This window comes from Vidua chalybeata, chromosome 1, assembly GCF_026979565.1.
Source record: "Vidua chalybeata isolate OUT-0048 chromosome 1, bVidCha1 merged haplotype, whole genome shotgun sequence".
Lineage (NCBI taxonomy): Eukaryota > Metazoa > Chordata > Aves > Passeriformes > Viduidae > Vidua > Vidua chalybeata.
In genome coordinates this window covers 131,136,232-131,150,821 of record NC_071530.1, presented here as the reverse complement: position 1 = coordinate 131,150,821, position 14,590 = coordinate 131,136,232, and the positions used below count along the sequence as shown (strand labels likewise).

The window sequence follows — 14,590 nt, the reverse complement described above, 5'->3', positions numbered from 1 at the left end:
TGAAGTCTCTGCAAAGAAACTATTCAGGAATTAGTTAGAAGAGAAAAATACAGGACATAAGTAAGAATTTATGTAAGGGACTATCTGCCTCTGGGAACAACAACTTCTAAGTTTTGCAATCTAGCAGTGAGGAATTAATACTTAACCATTAGGTTTAGGCACTGATTTGAAGGAGTTAAATTCCCAGGCTGCCTCTTCAGAGCAGGGTGGGGCATTGGGGAAGTCAGAGACAGAAAAAAAAGGCACCTGAATGCCCTGGGAAGGAGCAGCAAAACCTTCTGTCAAGCTCCTCTTCCTCTCCTATGCTCCCTCTACTCTCCAGCTAAGGGTGTCCTGGTGCACACCAGCAATTGCAGCTCCTGGCTGCACACACCTGCGTGCAGAGTGATCCATGTGAGAAGCCTTCCTCACACCAGAAGAGAGTGCCACGTCCACGTCCTGTTCACCTCTCTTTGCAGCCACCCCTCCCTACTGGTGTGACATTGCATGGCATGGCCAGTGGCTGGGGCCTGAGGGCAGGGACATGGACATCATCCCAGGCTTCTTGGAATGCGTCCTTTGGGGGACCGGGAGCCGGGAGCGGGTCCCTGTCTGGCCCCTGGTACAGCACACACAAGGTAAGCGCCCAGCGTGCAGCACCAGCAACAAGAGGGCTTGGGGAGAGGGGGGCACGAACTTCAGCCTCTCTCCTGTGTCCTCTGAAGAGCCCCATTCCAGCACCTGTTTGCTGCTGGCTCTGCTCCCTCTTCACCCCATTGTTCAGCCTGCACCACCCTGGCTCCCTCTCCGAGCAGTCCTTTCTGAGCAGGAACTGGGCAGAGCTGTTCTGTGCTCAAGCAGCACTGGTTTCTGTCATCTGTGTTTCTGTCGCTGTCAGTGCTGACAATGGATTTAGGCAACTGCAAAAGAGAGACTGAAGTGGCCCCTAAGAGCTAGCAATTTGAAGCATCTGCTAACAATAAAAATGAATTGGAGGTTGATTAAACCCTTTACCTTTTCTCTGCTTTTTGTTTCACAAACTAGAAGGCATGGAAGGATACCCAACATTCTTGATTTTCTCTGTATAAGAGGCAAACCACTTTGTCATGATGTAAAGTATTGGTATAAATTATGCATAAAATGGCTTGCAACTAGCTGCTCTCCTTTTTCTAGGAGCAGCCCAGAAGAAGGTGATAGCCTGAAGAAGGTCCCAAAAACTTTCCACTCTGGATTCTGCATTTGCTACTGGGTGGATATCCATTTGGCAGGGTGCATTTTTCAGCCCCATGTTCTCAGAGCAAAGGAAAACGGAGAATTCCTGTGCACAGCTCCCTGGAGCAGCAGGACTCCTGGCTGATGGCTGGTGGCAGTGCTTCCCAGAACCAGAGCTGGGGTCACTTACTGGGAGATAAGAATGTGGAGCCAGTGGTTCTACTGTAGGTAGAACTGTGAATTGGGGTCCCAAGGCTGTGAGCTTGCCCAGCTGTCAAGAAGATGGCAGCAACAGGGAATTCCCATGGCATGGGGATACCCACCTGCATGTCAACGTGGGGGGGGTTTGTTTCCTTGGAAAACCTCCCAGTCCTGCTCCTGTACTCCTTGGCGTTGTTGCATGAGTATTGCTGTTTTTTAAATGTGATAGCTTTCTGAGTAGACCTTAATAATATTTTAGAGCAGCTTGGGTGTCTGTGGGTGAGACTGATATGCTGTTCTTTTATGTACTTTAGTTGTAGCTTTGGGGCAGTAATGGGTAACTATGGGTCATGTGTTGACACCCACCTTAATTTTTCCAACAGTTAAATTCTTCTATCCACCTCCATTTTCACATTTTACATTTTTGGATGCCTCAGAAACAATTCCCTCCTCCCATTCATGGCTATCCTGGCTGTGATTCAGTGGATCATCCCATTTTCAGGTCTTCACACAAGGGCTCTTCTCCCTTCCCCTTTTCTCATTTCATCCTCTTGGTTTGAAAAGGAGCTCTTTGTTTTCTCCCTCTACAAGAGACCATAACTGCACTGGCTCTGGTCTGACTGGGAGCAACCCAAGACAGCTGAGGTGAATTACTTTTGGGGGAGTATTTTTCAGCCCCTTCAACCCCATCAAGAGGTGAAAGAGAGAGATCCCCTTTTCAAGAGCTCCTAGACATGAGGGGCTTGGCACAGCTGCCAGTTGCAGTTGCCTAGTGCCACATGGGCATCGGACACATCCACACAGGAGCAGCAGATCTGATACATTCTTTAGGGAAATCCTTGGCACTAGAGTAGGCTTTCAGTGATGTCTGTAAACACTCAGCTCCTGGTAAAACTTAAAGTGGCTGTGTCCATGTGGCTGTGTAGTATAATGCCTCTTTGTGTTGGAATTACATTTCTCTTTTGATTTAATTGGAATTATTCTCCTGAGAGGTCCCTCCATTTAATCAGGCTGATTGTATGCTAGCTGTTGGCATAAGGGTGGAATGGGGCACACATGGCCATGGGGAAAAACAGTGGAGGTGGGATTTCTCCTTGACATCAGCATGGATATAGCTTGGTTGATACTGCTTGAGGAGCTGCATCTCTGAAATCAGCAATACCCAGGCCATGCTCCCACAGCCCTCCCTGTCTAGGCAAGGTGTGTTATGGGACATGGGTGTGTTTAATGGTGCAGTAAAATCTGATGAGATATGTACTTAGTTACCTGAAGTATTTCCTGCAAACTAATATTGTAATATTTTTGTGTCTGCTGGAGTAATGAGTGTAGGAAGCCACAACATGTGGGCTTTGTCTGCTTAATAGAAAGTGTATGTAATTGCCTCAGTGTAATACATTTTTATTTCCCTCAGGACCTCTCATAGGTTTTTACTTATTTTCAATATTGTTGTTTATGGACAAAAGCAATTTGCAGGATTAGTTGAGATTATTATCTACAGTACTGATCTTGGTTTGACTTTGTATTATCAGAGTAGGAGAAAACATCTGTGTGAGAACAGTCACTGAGAGCTCAGATGAAATAGAATCATAGAATAATTTGGGTTGGAAGGGACCTTGCAGGCCAGCTAGTTCCAACCCCCCTGCCATGGGCAGGAACAGCTTTCAATAGACCATGTTATCTCAGAGCCCCATAACAACTCTTCTGTAACTCAGCATTTCACATGTCTGTTTGTGTGTAGACACTGTGTGTAGTTATTCAAGTGCAGAAGCTGAGCCAGAGATAGAAATTTATTTCACTTCTGCTTCTTTTTCCCTCTATGCCTGTCACTTCACAGACTCTGAGTTATTACTGGCTGCCCAGACAGACACCTCAAAAGATTCTCTTATTTTGTGGGTTGTAGGAATAAATAATTTCTGCTCTGTATTTAGGGGTTGACAATGCTGATGGGTCCTTCAGATGGATCTGTGGCCTCTTGTCCCCTTGCAGCCTATCAGAGCCTGTCAGGTGGTGAGTATGTGCCTGATGCCTGGCGTGGTCTCATCAGTGAGCGGTGGTGGCTGCTATCAGGTGTGATGAGAAATCCCACAGATTAAGCAGATTCTTGTTGAGGTTTTTCTACTCTGCCTTCTATCATAAAGATGAAATCTAGATTTTGTGTGGAATGCCACAATTGAGGTTTTTAGCTCATTCTGTTCAAGAGGAACATCTCCAGTGCTTCAACTCCTCTCTTTACTCGGGGTGGATGTCTAGTTTCACTTAGTCTCAGCAAGGTGTGAGCCTTGTTTGGTGCCATTTTTTCCAGTGCCTGCTGGTACTTCTGATGCCATGAGGGCTGCTTCATCTGTGCTGTGAGGGACCCCAGGCAGGAAGGCAGGGAGCTGCTGTCTCCATGGAAAGATTTTCGCTCCATTTGCCTTGGCTGAGGAAGCACCCCAGAAACAGCGGGGGGTCTCTTCAGCTGGCACCATCACCAGAGAAAAATTTTGTCATGTTACATCCCTACAAACATTCACCAGGACATTTTAAACACTTAAGCAATGGCATTTCCAACCATGGCTTTCAATTAGGAAAAGCTCTAGAGCAAGTCAAGGTGTCCCTAGGAAATGTGGGTGGGAGTCAGAGGGCAGCATGGCCACAGCACAGGTGGATTTCAGTCAGGACATCTTTCCTCTGCAGGAAGGAAGAGAAAGGCTGTTGAAATTGAAGGCAAACCCTACTGGGGTTTTTAATGGTATTTTCTCAGTCTCCATAGGATGCCTCAATTTCCAGTCTCCTCCTGGATGCACTGCAGATATTAGCTTTTTCAGGTTAATCAGTAAACTAGTCCCTGAGCATGGGTAAAGTAGAGACAAATGTCCTCACCCAGCTTTCTGCTGGTGTACTCATCTGTGAAGACTGCAGTGAAGTTTTTCCTGTTCAACACCATCCCTTCAGCTCTTTATTCTAAAACTCTTCACTGAAAGCAAACAAGGGTATCAAAACACTGACTCTATTTCATCCTGTTGTCCTTTAGCTATCAGATTTCAGAGTTCATGCAGTTTCAGTTTCCTTTATCTTATTGGGAAATGTGTTTGGGAGAAAATGCATCCCATTTCTTAGGTATTAGAGAAATGTATGTTATTTTCAGTCCTAATAAATCAAAACTTAGGAAGAGGGCTTTGTTCAGCCTTTCAAATACAACCTTTTGGAATCTCTTATAGGGGAATTAAAAAGTTAAATGTTATAATGAAGCACATGATCACAGAATGGGTAAGGTTGGAGATCATCTGGTTCAACCTCCCTGCTCAAGCAGGCCCCCCTAGAGCACATTACTCAGAATTGTGTCCAAAAGGTTTTTGAATCATTCCAGAGAAGGAGTCTCTACAACCTCTCTGGGCAGCCTGTTTCAGTGCTCTGTGAGCATCACAGTAAAAAAGTTATTCCTATGTTCCAATGGAATCTCCTATATTTCAGTTTCTGCCCACTGCAGCTAGAAGCAAGAAGCTTTGCATGATTTTCCAGTGTTGTTCTGCTGTCAAGAATCCAACAACTTTCCATGGTTTAGTGCCCATTTAACTAGTTTCTGCTAGAAAACAATTAGTGGCTTTGGCTCATAAATGCAGGACTCACAACTGGGCTCACTTGCACACAAGCTCTCAGGCTCTGCCAGAGCTGTAGGTCTGATCTGCTGAGGGTTGTGTTCTGATTAGCTTTAGTGTCACCAAGAAGCTGACACGAGAAGGCAAAATTGAACACTGGTTAGAAAATATTGCCCATATCATTTTTTAACCTCATACATCCATTCTGCTGTCCTGAACATCAACTGTCCCTGCAGATGTAAAGATCACATCTCTGATGTGAAATGAGCACACATCGTATAGACTGCAGCTTCCATCTTAAAGAGAGATCAGCTGCTTAAGAGAGATCAGCTGCTGCTTGGGAACTTACTCATGACTCAAAGGTAAGGGAAATAAGTATAGGAAAGCATTACCCCTTGCCTGTCCTTTTGCACAATACTATAAGCATGTCTGTATCATCCCGGCTCTCAAATTCTTGTGGACTAATTTCATTGGTCTTAGAGTAAAAACATCTCATACCATTGGTGTGCACTGAATGACGCACGGTGGCAGAACATATCTATAAACAATGTGAACAACAAGATAGATTAGAGAATTATTTACATTCTTTCCCAACTGCTTCCCAGGCTCTTGCCTGGTTAGAAAACCTTTCTCTTTCTCTCTGACTGAGCTGAAAATATCCACAGAAATATAGGGTTTTTTTCCATCAACCACTGCAAGCAGAGTGCGAGCAAACCGTGAAGCTGTTTATACCTATGAATATAGAGGAGGCTGGACATGGGGCAGCAGGTTTGGAACAATGGGAGAGTAGCCCAAAGACTGGAGGCAGTATGCAGTTTTATAAGCTTGCTTGAGGAGAGACCTGCTCATCTGGTTTCCACCAGGCACTTCTCAGGGTCCCAGAGCAGAATTTCCTAGTGTGTGTTATTGGCAGGCCTCTAGTATCCTGCTTGGGTTCCCCCTACAAAGGGGGAAGGAGTCATGTGCCTGTAGCAGTTTCCTGCTAAGCCCAGTGTGGTGCTGGCAGCAGAGAACAGCAAACCAACCCAGCTCTACATCCTGAACTTGGGGCACACAGCCTCAAAACAAATGCTGATGATGAGAGAACTGAAAGTCCATCTATTCTGGACATTTTCTTCTCTTCAGCATTGCTAGCAAAGCTGCTTGCAGGAGTGTTTCCTTGCCTGACAGAGAACAGAAGCTGGTGAGCAAAACAATTTTATTTAGGCTGATAGTTCACAATTCATTTTGAAGAAGTCTTGGTAGCTCTTCCTGGACACCTCATGCAAGACACTGGAAATGAATGCTCTTGCAGAGCTGGGGCCATGCTATGCACCAGCTATAGCTTGTCCAAGTGTCTGTTGTTTGATTCTCTCTGGGCTATTTTTCACAAATCTCAGACTGTTTTCCATGCTTCCCTTCCCAGCAGATGCTATGGTAAAATGAGTTGTATTTTTTTTTCTGAGGACATTAAAAGACATTTGCGTTTGATTTTTTCTTTTTTTTTTTTTTACTGATGATTGAGGTGATTGCAAGTTAAACAGGAGCTTTGTAATTACACTGATCTGTTTTAAGAGGCGTAATAATGTTAATTAGGAAATTTCTAGGCACTAAGGAACATTACAATACTTGTCATTTGTCAGAAAGTGGGGTGCAGAAGAAAGATGCAAAGAAACTTGAGTCACTAATTACACATATCCTACCTAGTGCAGAATTTAGTTTTGCTTCGGACTGCTTCAAAATGGTATGTTGAAGAAAAATGGGGTGCATCATGCAGGCTGTGTCTGATATCCAGCTTACCGCTGACAAGAGGGCTTAAACTATGGACCCAGCAGAGCAGGGCAAGTTCTCCTCTTCCCTTAGTCAGCACTGAGTGGGAAAGACCAGGCACAGGATGAATCTGAATCCTTACACTGCTTTGGACGTGCCTGGCTCAGTGTAGTGCTTTGCCCTTCCTGTTCCCAGCTTCTAGACTAGTCTACAAGTCATGACTTTAAGTTGGCTGTGGCCACTGTCTTGATTTTCAAGTCTCACAGCGTGTCTGTGAATTGCAAAGTGATGTAGGGTGAAAGTCTGGCTGCTCATACCAACACCTGTCTGTTCCTGAGATTTCATGAGGTCGCTGTTTGGATCTAGGACATTGCTGTCACACAAAGGAGCAGTGTTGCTCTCACCTTGAATCTGTGCTTCTGCTGCTTCATTTGCCCTAGCACTCATTTGACTCCTTGATGAGGCAATTTGTCTGGGTAAATTGACAGGAAGATACTCACTGATGCAATTTTTAAAATAAAAGTTGTCTTCCATGTAAAATCTCACCTGTAACACCAGCCCCTTAAGATTTTGTGATCCAAAGACTGCATTGCTCTTTGGATCTTAAGAATGATCCTTCTTTTACTATGGTCTTATAGTCTGCCATATCTGATTAAGTCCTCTTTGAAGGAATCAAAAACCCCCAAATTACTCAAGCAGAAATCTGACCAAACTCAAAACCCAAGACTTTAGAAAGATGAACAAACAATTGACTGTCGACTTCACTCATAAGGGAGGTGGGGCCTTTGTCTAACCTGGTAACTGAAGACTAGGATTATTTCATTTGGAGTTTTGGTGACATGTAACTGTTATGCTCATGTTTATAATGAGCAGTTGGGAGATATGTTTTCCATGCTTTGACTGATATGGACTTTGAAACATGTGGCCAGCAGCTTCAAAGAACAGCCAGGTGGTGTGTGAATCAACACCAGGCCTGGAGCAGAGCTCTTAAGAAAGGAATATTTGCAGTGTACTCAAAAGTAAATAGTCAATCTCAAACTGAACAGATGTGTGCTGCTTAGACTGAGGTTATAGTGGTATAACTCCACTCTCCTCAGTGACGTTCATGGCTGATTTACATCATCTGGGCTAAAAGCTTTGGCTTCATTTGGTGATATGGACTGTTTTGACCATAATGGGGAAATGAAGAGAGATTATGGAACTATGATAGCGAGAAATCACAGAATTGTTAAACTCTTGGATGAGGCACACAGCCACTCTCTGGCTATATGTCCCTTTGTATCCTGTTGTGTTTTGCAGAAACAACCCTGTAATGTAGAGGTCTGTGGTGAAGTGCAAGGTTTGGAGGAAGTTCCTCCACACACAAAAACAATGACTCAGAGCAAAGCAACCACTGGCTCCTTGGACGGGACTTCTTCATGGTGGTGGGGTGACGTAGTAACATAGAAGTGCATATCCCTTTGTGGCCAAGTCTACCTCTTGCTGACATTTAACTCCCTAGAACTAAATCAGCCTTGTGGGAGATGAAACCTGCACCAATGTCCTAGCTAACATGTTGGATGATTTGACTGTCATCCTGCTGGAAACAAAGTAATTTTGCCAGCTGATACAGACTGTACTTGAAGCCCTTTTCTTCAACAGCCAAGGATATCTCATCTCCTCTGTAAATATGTTCCTGTGAAAAACAACCAAAATATGGGGTTTGTGTGCATAACAGATTTGTACCCACACAGTTAACTCTAAATTAAAACCCAGTTTAATTTTTTGGGCTTGAGCTTGGGAGTAAATAGATTGTGACTCCGTTTACTTTGCTTTATGACTCTAACCTACTATTTCTTAATGTTTCTTTTCCATTTTTGGGGGGGCGTATTGTTGTGGGTTTGGGATTTTTTTCTGCTTTGTAATTGTCACAAGGTTCTTTTATTTATTGACTTCTTATCACATTATTTTTTTCCCTTTGTTTTTCTCTCTTTAAGTAACAGGCTTTTGCCCTCAGCAGTGACTAAAGCACCATGAACATTTTCATTCAGTATCTGTGTTATCATGCAGCAATGACTCAGTCTTCTTGTCAAGATGACCAAAAGCAAAGCTTGTAGTGTCTGCAGAAGCTTCTGTCAAACAAGTAATAGCAGCTTTCACCAGATGAAGTCTCTAGCTTCATCTCTTGACTATTGTACTTGTTTTTGCCAGAGTTAATATTCTTCATAGTAATTTATGTGGTCTATGTTTTGGATTTATGATGAAAAAGTATTGCTAGCAATCAGGATGTTTAGTTACTGCTGAGCAGTGCTTGCACAGCACTGAGGTGTGTTTTGTTCCTCATACTGCCCCGTCGATGTGTAGGCTGGGGATGCACAAGAAGCAGGATGGGGACACAGCTGGGACAGCTGACCCCAGCTGACTAAAGGAATATTCCATACCTTTTGGTGTTGTGCTCAGCATATAAAGCAGGGGGAAGAAGGGGAAAAGGGGACATTTGGCACTGGTGCTCCTAGGTAACCATTACCCATGATGGAGCCCTGCTTCTGTGGAAATGGCTGAACACTTATACACCAATGGGAAGCAGTAAATGAATTCCTGAAATTGCTTTGCTTCTCATGCAGCATTTGCTTTATCTATTAAACTGTCTGTATCTCAACCCACAAGTTTTTGCACTTTTATCCTTCCAATTTTCTCCTCCATCTTGCTGGAAGAGTGGCTCCAGCTGCATGAGGCTGAGCTGCTGGCTGCTGTGATAACCACACATCAGAGGCTGCCAGGACAAACTGAAGAGCAGTGCATGGTTTAAAAAGCATGCATGTGAGAGATAATAGCATCTGGCTCATGAAAAGGATACTCAGTTCTCCTTCATCTCTTCAATTCCTGAAAAGGAATTTATCTTCCTCACCCCATTTCCATAGTAATCCCTGTCAAGGATAATGTCTATAACCATTTTATCCTATACTAATGCTAAAATAGCAGAAAAAATAAGACAGCAAGTTCTATATTGGAGAATCCACATAAGATACAATCGCTGAAAGACCAACAATACTCAAAACTAGGGGAAATAGCATCACCACCTTGTTATCTCTGTAAGTACAACAGAGCATATAAAAAGGTGTTAAAGGTACGTAGAAGGGATCATTCAGCTACACTGATCTTAGTTTTCTCTTGCAGAAGGCAGCTATGAAGTAGATGCTTTGGATTTTTGTGAACTAAACACCTAATCTTTATGTCAGCATTCACCATGGATTACAAAATGCTAATAATACTTTATATTTTAAACCAGTAAACTACAGTTTGTAGTAAAATGTCAAAATGTACAACTGCAATATGTCACAGAGCCCACTACCTATATCTCAGGCCCTTGCAAGAAATTTGCATGTGAGGCCATTTCTTTAGAGTTCATTTTTTTTTATTCCAAGATTTGCATCTTAACAGTTTTTAACATAAGTATCTGCAAACTAAAAGCATCTAGCCATGTGTTTATGTGTAGGCACCCATCTACATATGTGTGAACATTTCAGGGAGTGCAGGGCCTCTTGTTTTAGGTCACCACTGATAATCTAGCAGTTGTTTATATTTAAATGAATAATGCTGCTAAGCAGAAGGTTCTGCCTTCTGGAGTCCACCCATTTTTTTTTGCATTAGGAACTATCTGTAAATGATTAACACTCTAGAAATCAAACTAGGAGAGCCAAGTGTGAGAGGTGCAGGAAGGAAAGCAAGAGAACTATTGCAGAGCACCCCTCCTCTGCAGGAACAACAGACTGGAAGGGCCTTTGGGCAGCTCCTTCCCCTGTCATAAAATCAAGTAAGTCTTTAAACAGATGGATACAACTTCATTCTAATTGCAGTCAGGTATTTTCTTTTTTCCCTGCCCTGTTGTTACTCCTGTTAGAATATTTCTGAAGTGCCACTGGCTTGGAAGCATTGTGGTTTCCTGCCTGTGTTTACCCCTGTCTGACATGGGTGACTTTGTGTTTCAACAACTGAGCATGTTCACTCAGGTTGTGACGTGGAGAAGCATTTTCTTTAAAGATCAAAGGAAGGGTTAGTTACAGCTAACAGAAGATTATTTGAGTTAGAATGGGAGACAAGCCTGCCTTTGTTTGAAAGTGATGCCGGAGAGGTGCATGCTGGAAGAGGTATGCCATTCCTCTCAACTGGTAAAGGGAGATTCTTATATAAAAATTCTTTTGAGGATTTGCTAAATAATGTATTGAGCTGGCTACATTTCTCTTAGGGTTTTCTGTTTCTGATTGAGGTGGAGTCAGAAATAGCTCATTTGTACTTTAGCAAGACTTGTACTACAATAACAAGAGGGAACGAGCTCTCTGTGCTTGGCTTGGAGGCACATGTGTGTGTACATGCAGAGGTTGTGTGTGCATGCAGAGTAAGACATCTCTCTAAGAGTACTCCTTGTGCCTTGCCCTGCCTGTTGTAACACTGAACAGTTCTATTCACTCAGTTGTTCAGATAGCTCCCTTTTGAGCTTGTCTCCAGCTTCCCATAAGCCTTGTGTCACCTCCTTGGCTCTCAGTTTAGGGGTCCAGGGAGCCACATTAAGTATGTGATAGGAACAGCACAGCCTCTCACCATGAGCCAGACTGTAGCTTCTGGGGATTAATATTCCTAGGCTCGGAGTGGTGTGGCTTGGACCTTACCTTGTACACCAGGAATTAGCCTAGGTCAAACAGGAATATCCAGAAAGCCTGCTCCTGGGCAGCAATAAGCATAACCCCAAGCCAACTGGCCATTTTGTGGGAGAAGCTGGTCAGGCAGTGGTAGCTTGCCTCCCTGTTTCTCCTATGGGACCTGGAAACTGGCAAACGTTTATAATCCTATTCTTGCTCTTCCTGTTATTTAATTTCTGTAGTTGCCATGGAGATGATATGTGATGGTACTTGAGAAAATCTTTTATTAATATGTTTTCAACTATGATTGATGTTTTTATACAGTCATGGGAGAGGTTTTTATTGGCAATCCAGCAGGCATTATTAAAAATATGAAATGGTCTTTGATTATGCAGCAAAATATCCCAGGAACTAAAGTGTCCCAAAGTATCACAGGCTGCTCGTGGAAACAGTGTAAAAATCCATTCTGCCTCTTCTCCATTCTCCCATTTGTTTCTAGTTTTAAGATTTCATTCCTGACAATAAGAAATTGAAATGTAGAAGTTGAGAGGTTTGGTTTTAACTCTTCAAAAAGAACAACAAAAAAAAAAAAATTGCTACTCATAGTGGTCTCTTAAATCTACCTGAAAGTAGGTTGTATGAGGTGGGTGATTCTTGTCTCCCTAGTAACAAGTGATAGAACAAAAAGAAATGGCCTCAGGTTTTGTCAGGGAAGGTTTAAATAGTACCATAGGAAAAATATCTTCCAAGAAAAGGTTTTCAAACATTGGAACAGTCTGCCCAGGAAGGAGGTTGAGTCACCATCCCTGAAGGTGGTTAAAAGACATGTAGATGTAGTGCTTAGAGTTTCAGTGGTGGACTTGGCAGTACTGGATTAATGCTTGGACTGAATTGTCTTAGAGGTCTTTTTCAGCTTAAATAACTCTATAATTCTAGGCTTGTTAACAATACAGTGGGTGGATATGTTTGTATATAACATTAGTAAGCATATAAAAAATTAATTTAGTTACATTATTTCACAGTTCACATTCTCCAGCTTGGTTTGTTACCTGCTATGTATATGAATTAAAATAATCAGAGTGGTGAATATAATTAGCATCTCAGGAAAGTGATTAAAACCCAGAGATAAATAAAAGAATTCCACTTCTGTAGTTGCTGTATCCTCTGAAGTTCCCCCACCTTTTCATAACTTACAAAACTCTCATTCCAGCCTTTGAAATTTGTTATTTTTCTGGAAAACGATAAATTTTAAATTTATGAGGTAATGTAGTTACCAAGTCTTCTCTCTCTATTTCTAACAATGATGATGCCAAATGTTTTAACTCTCTCCTTCTCATATATTGAACAATGCCCCTTTTCTTTTATGTCACAATGAAAAAATCAAATGTATTTTCATTTCATGTTCCCACACTGGTAATTGCCCTTTTACTCTTATTTCAGCTGTCCTTCAGTACTTCATATGGACCTTAACTGATATCTGAGTATATGAATTGCACTATGAAAACCATTGGAACAAGGACCTTGTTTTATTTATACATCTGTGAAGTACTAAGTACAGCCAGAGCTCTGTGAATAATAATAGCTAAATGATAAGCCTCTCCCAATTCCACATGGTAGCTCTTTGAAAAATATGTTTTTTGTTAAGGACTCTGAATTCCTCTTGCTTCAGAGTTAACTCATAATTGGAAGTTTAGAACATATTCCACCTCTTTCTCTTTTTTTTTTAGTAAGACCCATTGAGGTCTGACAAAATCCCAATTATTTGAAATGTTGCATAGCTTTTGAAACAGTACATGCCATTAAATTTGTTGGGAACATCTTTAGATCTCAAATTCGTAGAGAAATCAAGAAAAAATAGGAGCAACAGTTTAACTAGCCTTTATTTATGTTTAAATAAACAGATATTTAAAGTGTCTGGGGTTTTTTCTGCTCATCAGTTCAATTTATAGGCATAGCAAGTTTCCATAAATAATGGTGTATACCTTTTAGTCAATGCAAATTATGTTCCTTTTCCTAAGTTTTCATTTCACAGACCTGGCAACTGCAGTTTAATGTGCTTTAGGAAAACACACATGTAATATGGATAAATTGCATTTCACCATATAACTGAATCTCCAATGCAGATTTTAGTCTGCAAGTGATAAACTTAGTAGAATTATTGCCAAAGATAGAGATTTCAGCCTGGCTTTCATTTGCCATAAAACCCTTATTTTACTTTGACAATACATAGAGACTTTGCATGTAAAATGTTGCTAATGTCGCTTTAAAATACTGTCAGAATGATATGAAAAGGTTCTCTGGTAAACAAGCATCAGGTCCTGCCTGAGTGCTGGGAGCAGGACATACCCAGCCAGTGCCACACTGCTGCTCACTTATTTTGAATAGCAGTGTGCTGCCACTCCAGCTGACAAATGCATTTCTCCTGATTGGTGGTTCAAACCTCCCTCCCCCACGCCTCAGCTTGTGCAGGACCCTCATGTGGCTGGGATGGGGATGCCAGGCGAGTGCTGAGGGTTCCTTGCTTGAGGCAAAATTGTCATTTCTTGAACTCATTTACCCCAGCACCCCCTGTACAGGTCAGTGTCACCCCTGACAAACTGCACAGGGTCACCACTTTAAAACCCTTGCTGTGGATTTTGAATTTTGACCCTCCTTTAATGTTAAACATTGGCAGGTGGCTGATAAAGAACATAATGGTAATGGGGTATGTTTTGGATGGATCATTTCAGGCACTTAAGCAAGGCAGTGAGAGAGTGGCAGGCCAGAGGAAAGCATTCCTCAAGCCTGTTTTGCCACCAAGTAAAATGCAGGCAGACCCACAATCTCAGTCCATGGTCTGTGTGCTCAGGGGTTGTCTAGGAAGGACTTCAAAGTGGGTTGGTGACTTTCATGGCTTGTTCCAAAACATATAAAAGTGAAGTAAATTAAATTTCTGTATTGTTGTTTATTTTTTGGAAAACTTAAGGGCAAGATGTTTCTGTGACAAGCCTCATGCATTTGGAAGCAGTGGAAGAATGTGTCAACAGTTTGAAATCTGGGGTCTGACAAAGTGGCCTGTATGCTAGATAGAAGTTTTGGTGATGAAGAAACTTGCATTTTATGCCAACAGTTTTGAATATTTAAAGCTCTTTCCTGTAGAAGTCCTTAGTTGACTGAAGTAGTACCATGGCTCTGAAGTTGTGTCTGCAACTGAATTCCCAAATTGAGGTTTGTCTTGAGACTTATGTGTGGGAAGTTCTGCAGTGCTGTGGATGA

General features: G+C 42.3%; 1 protein-coding gene across 1 annotated transcript in view; it reads left to right on the top strand.

Annotated features, from left to right (window-relative positions):
* Nucleotides 1-523: 523 nt before the first annotated feature.
* NIPAL2 (NIPA like domain containing 2) overlaps nucleotides 524-14,590 on the top strand; it is a 51,800-nt gene continuing 37,733 nt past the window's right edge. Inside the window, 2 exon segments of the mRNA XM_053956971.1 lie at nucleotides 524-541; nucleotides 543-617. Coding sequence (XP_053812946.1) covers nucleotides 524-541; nucleotides 543-617 — 93 coding nt within the window.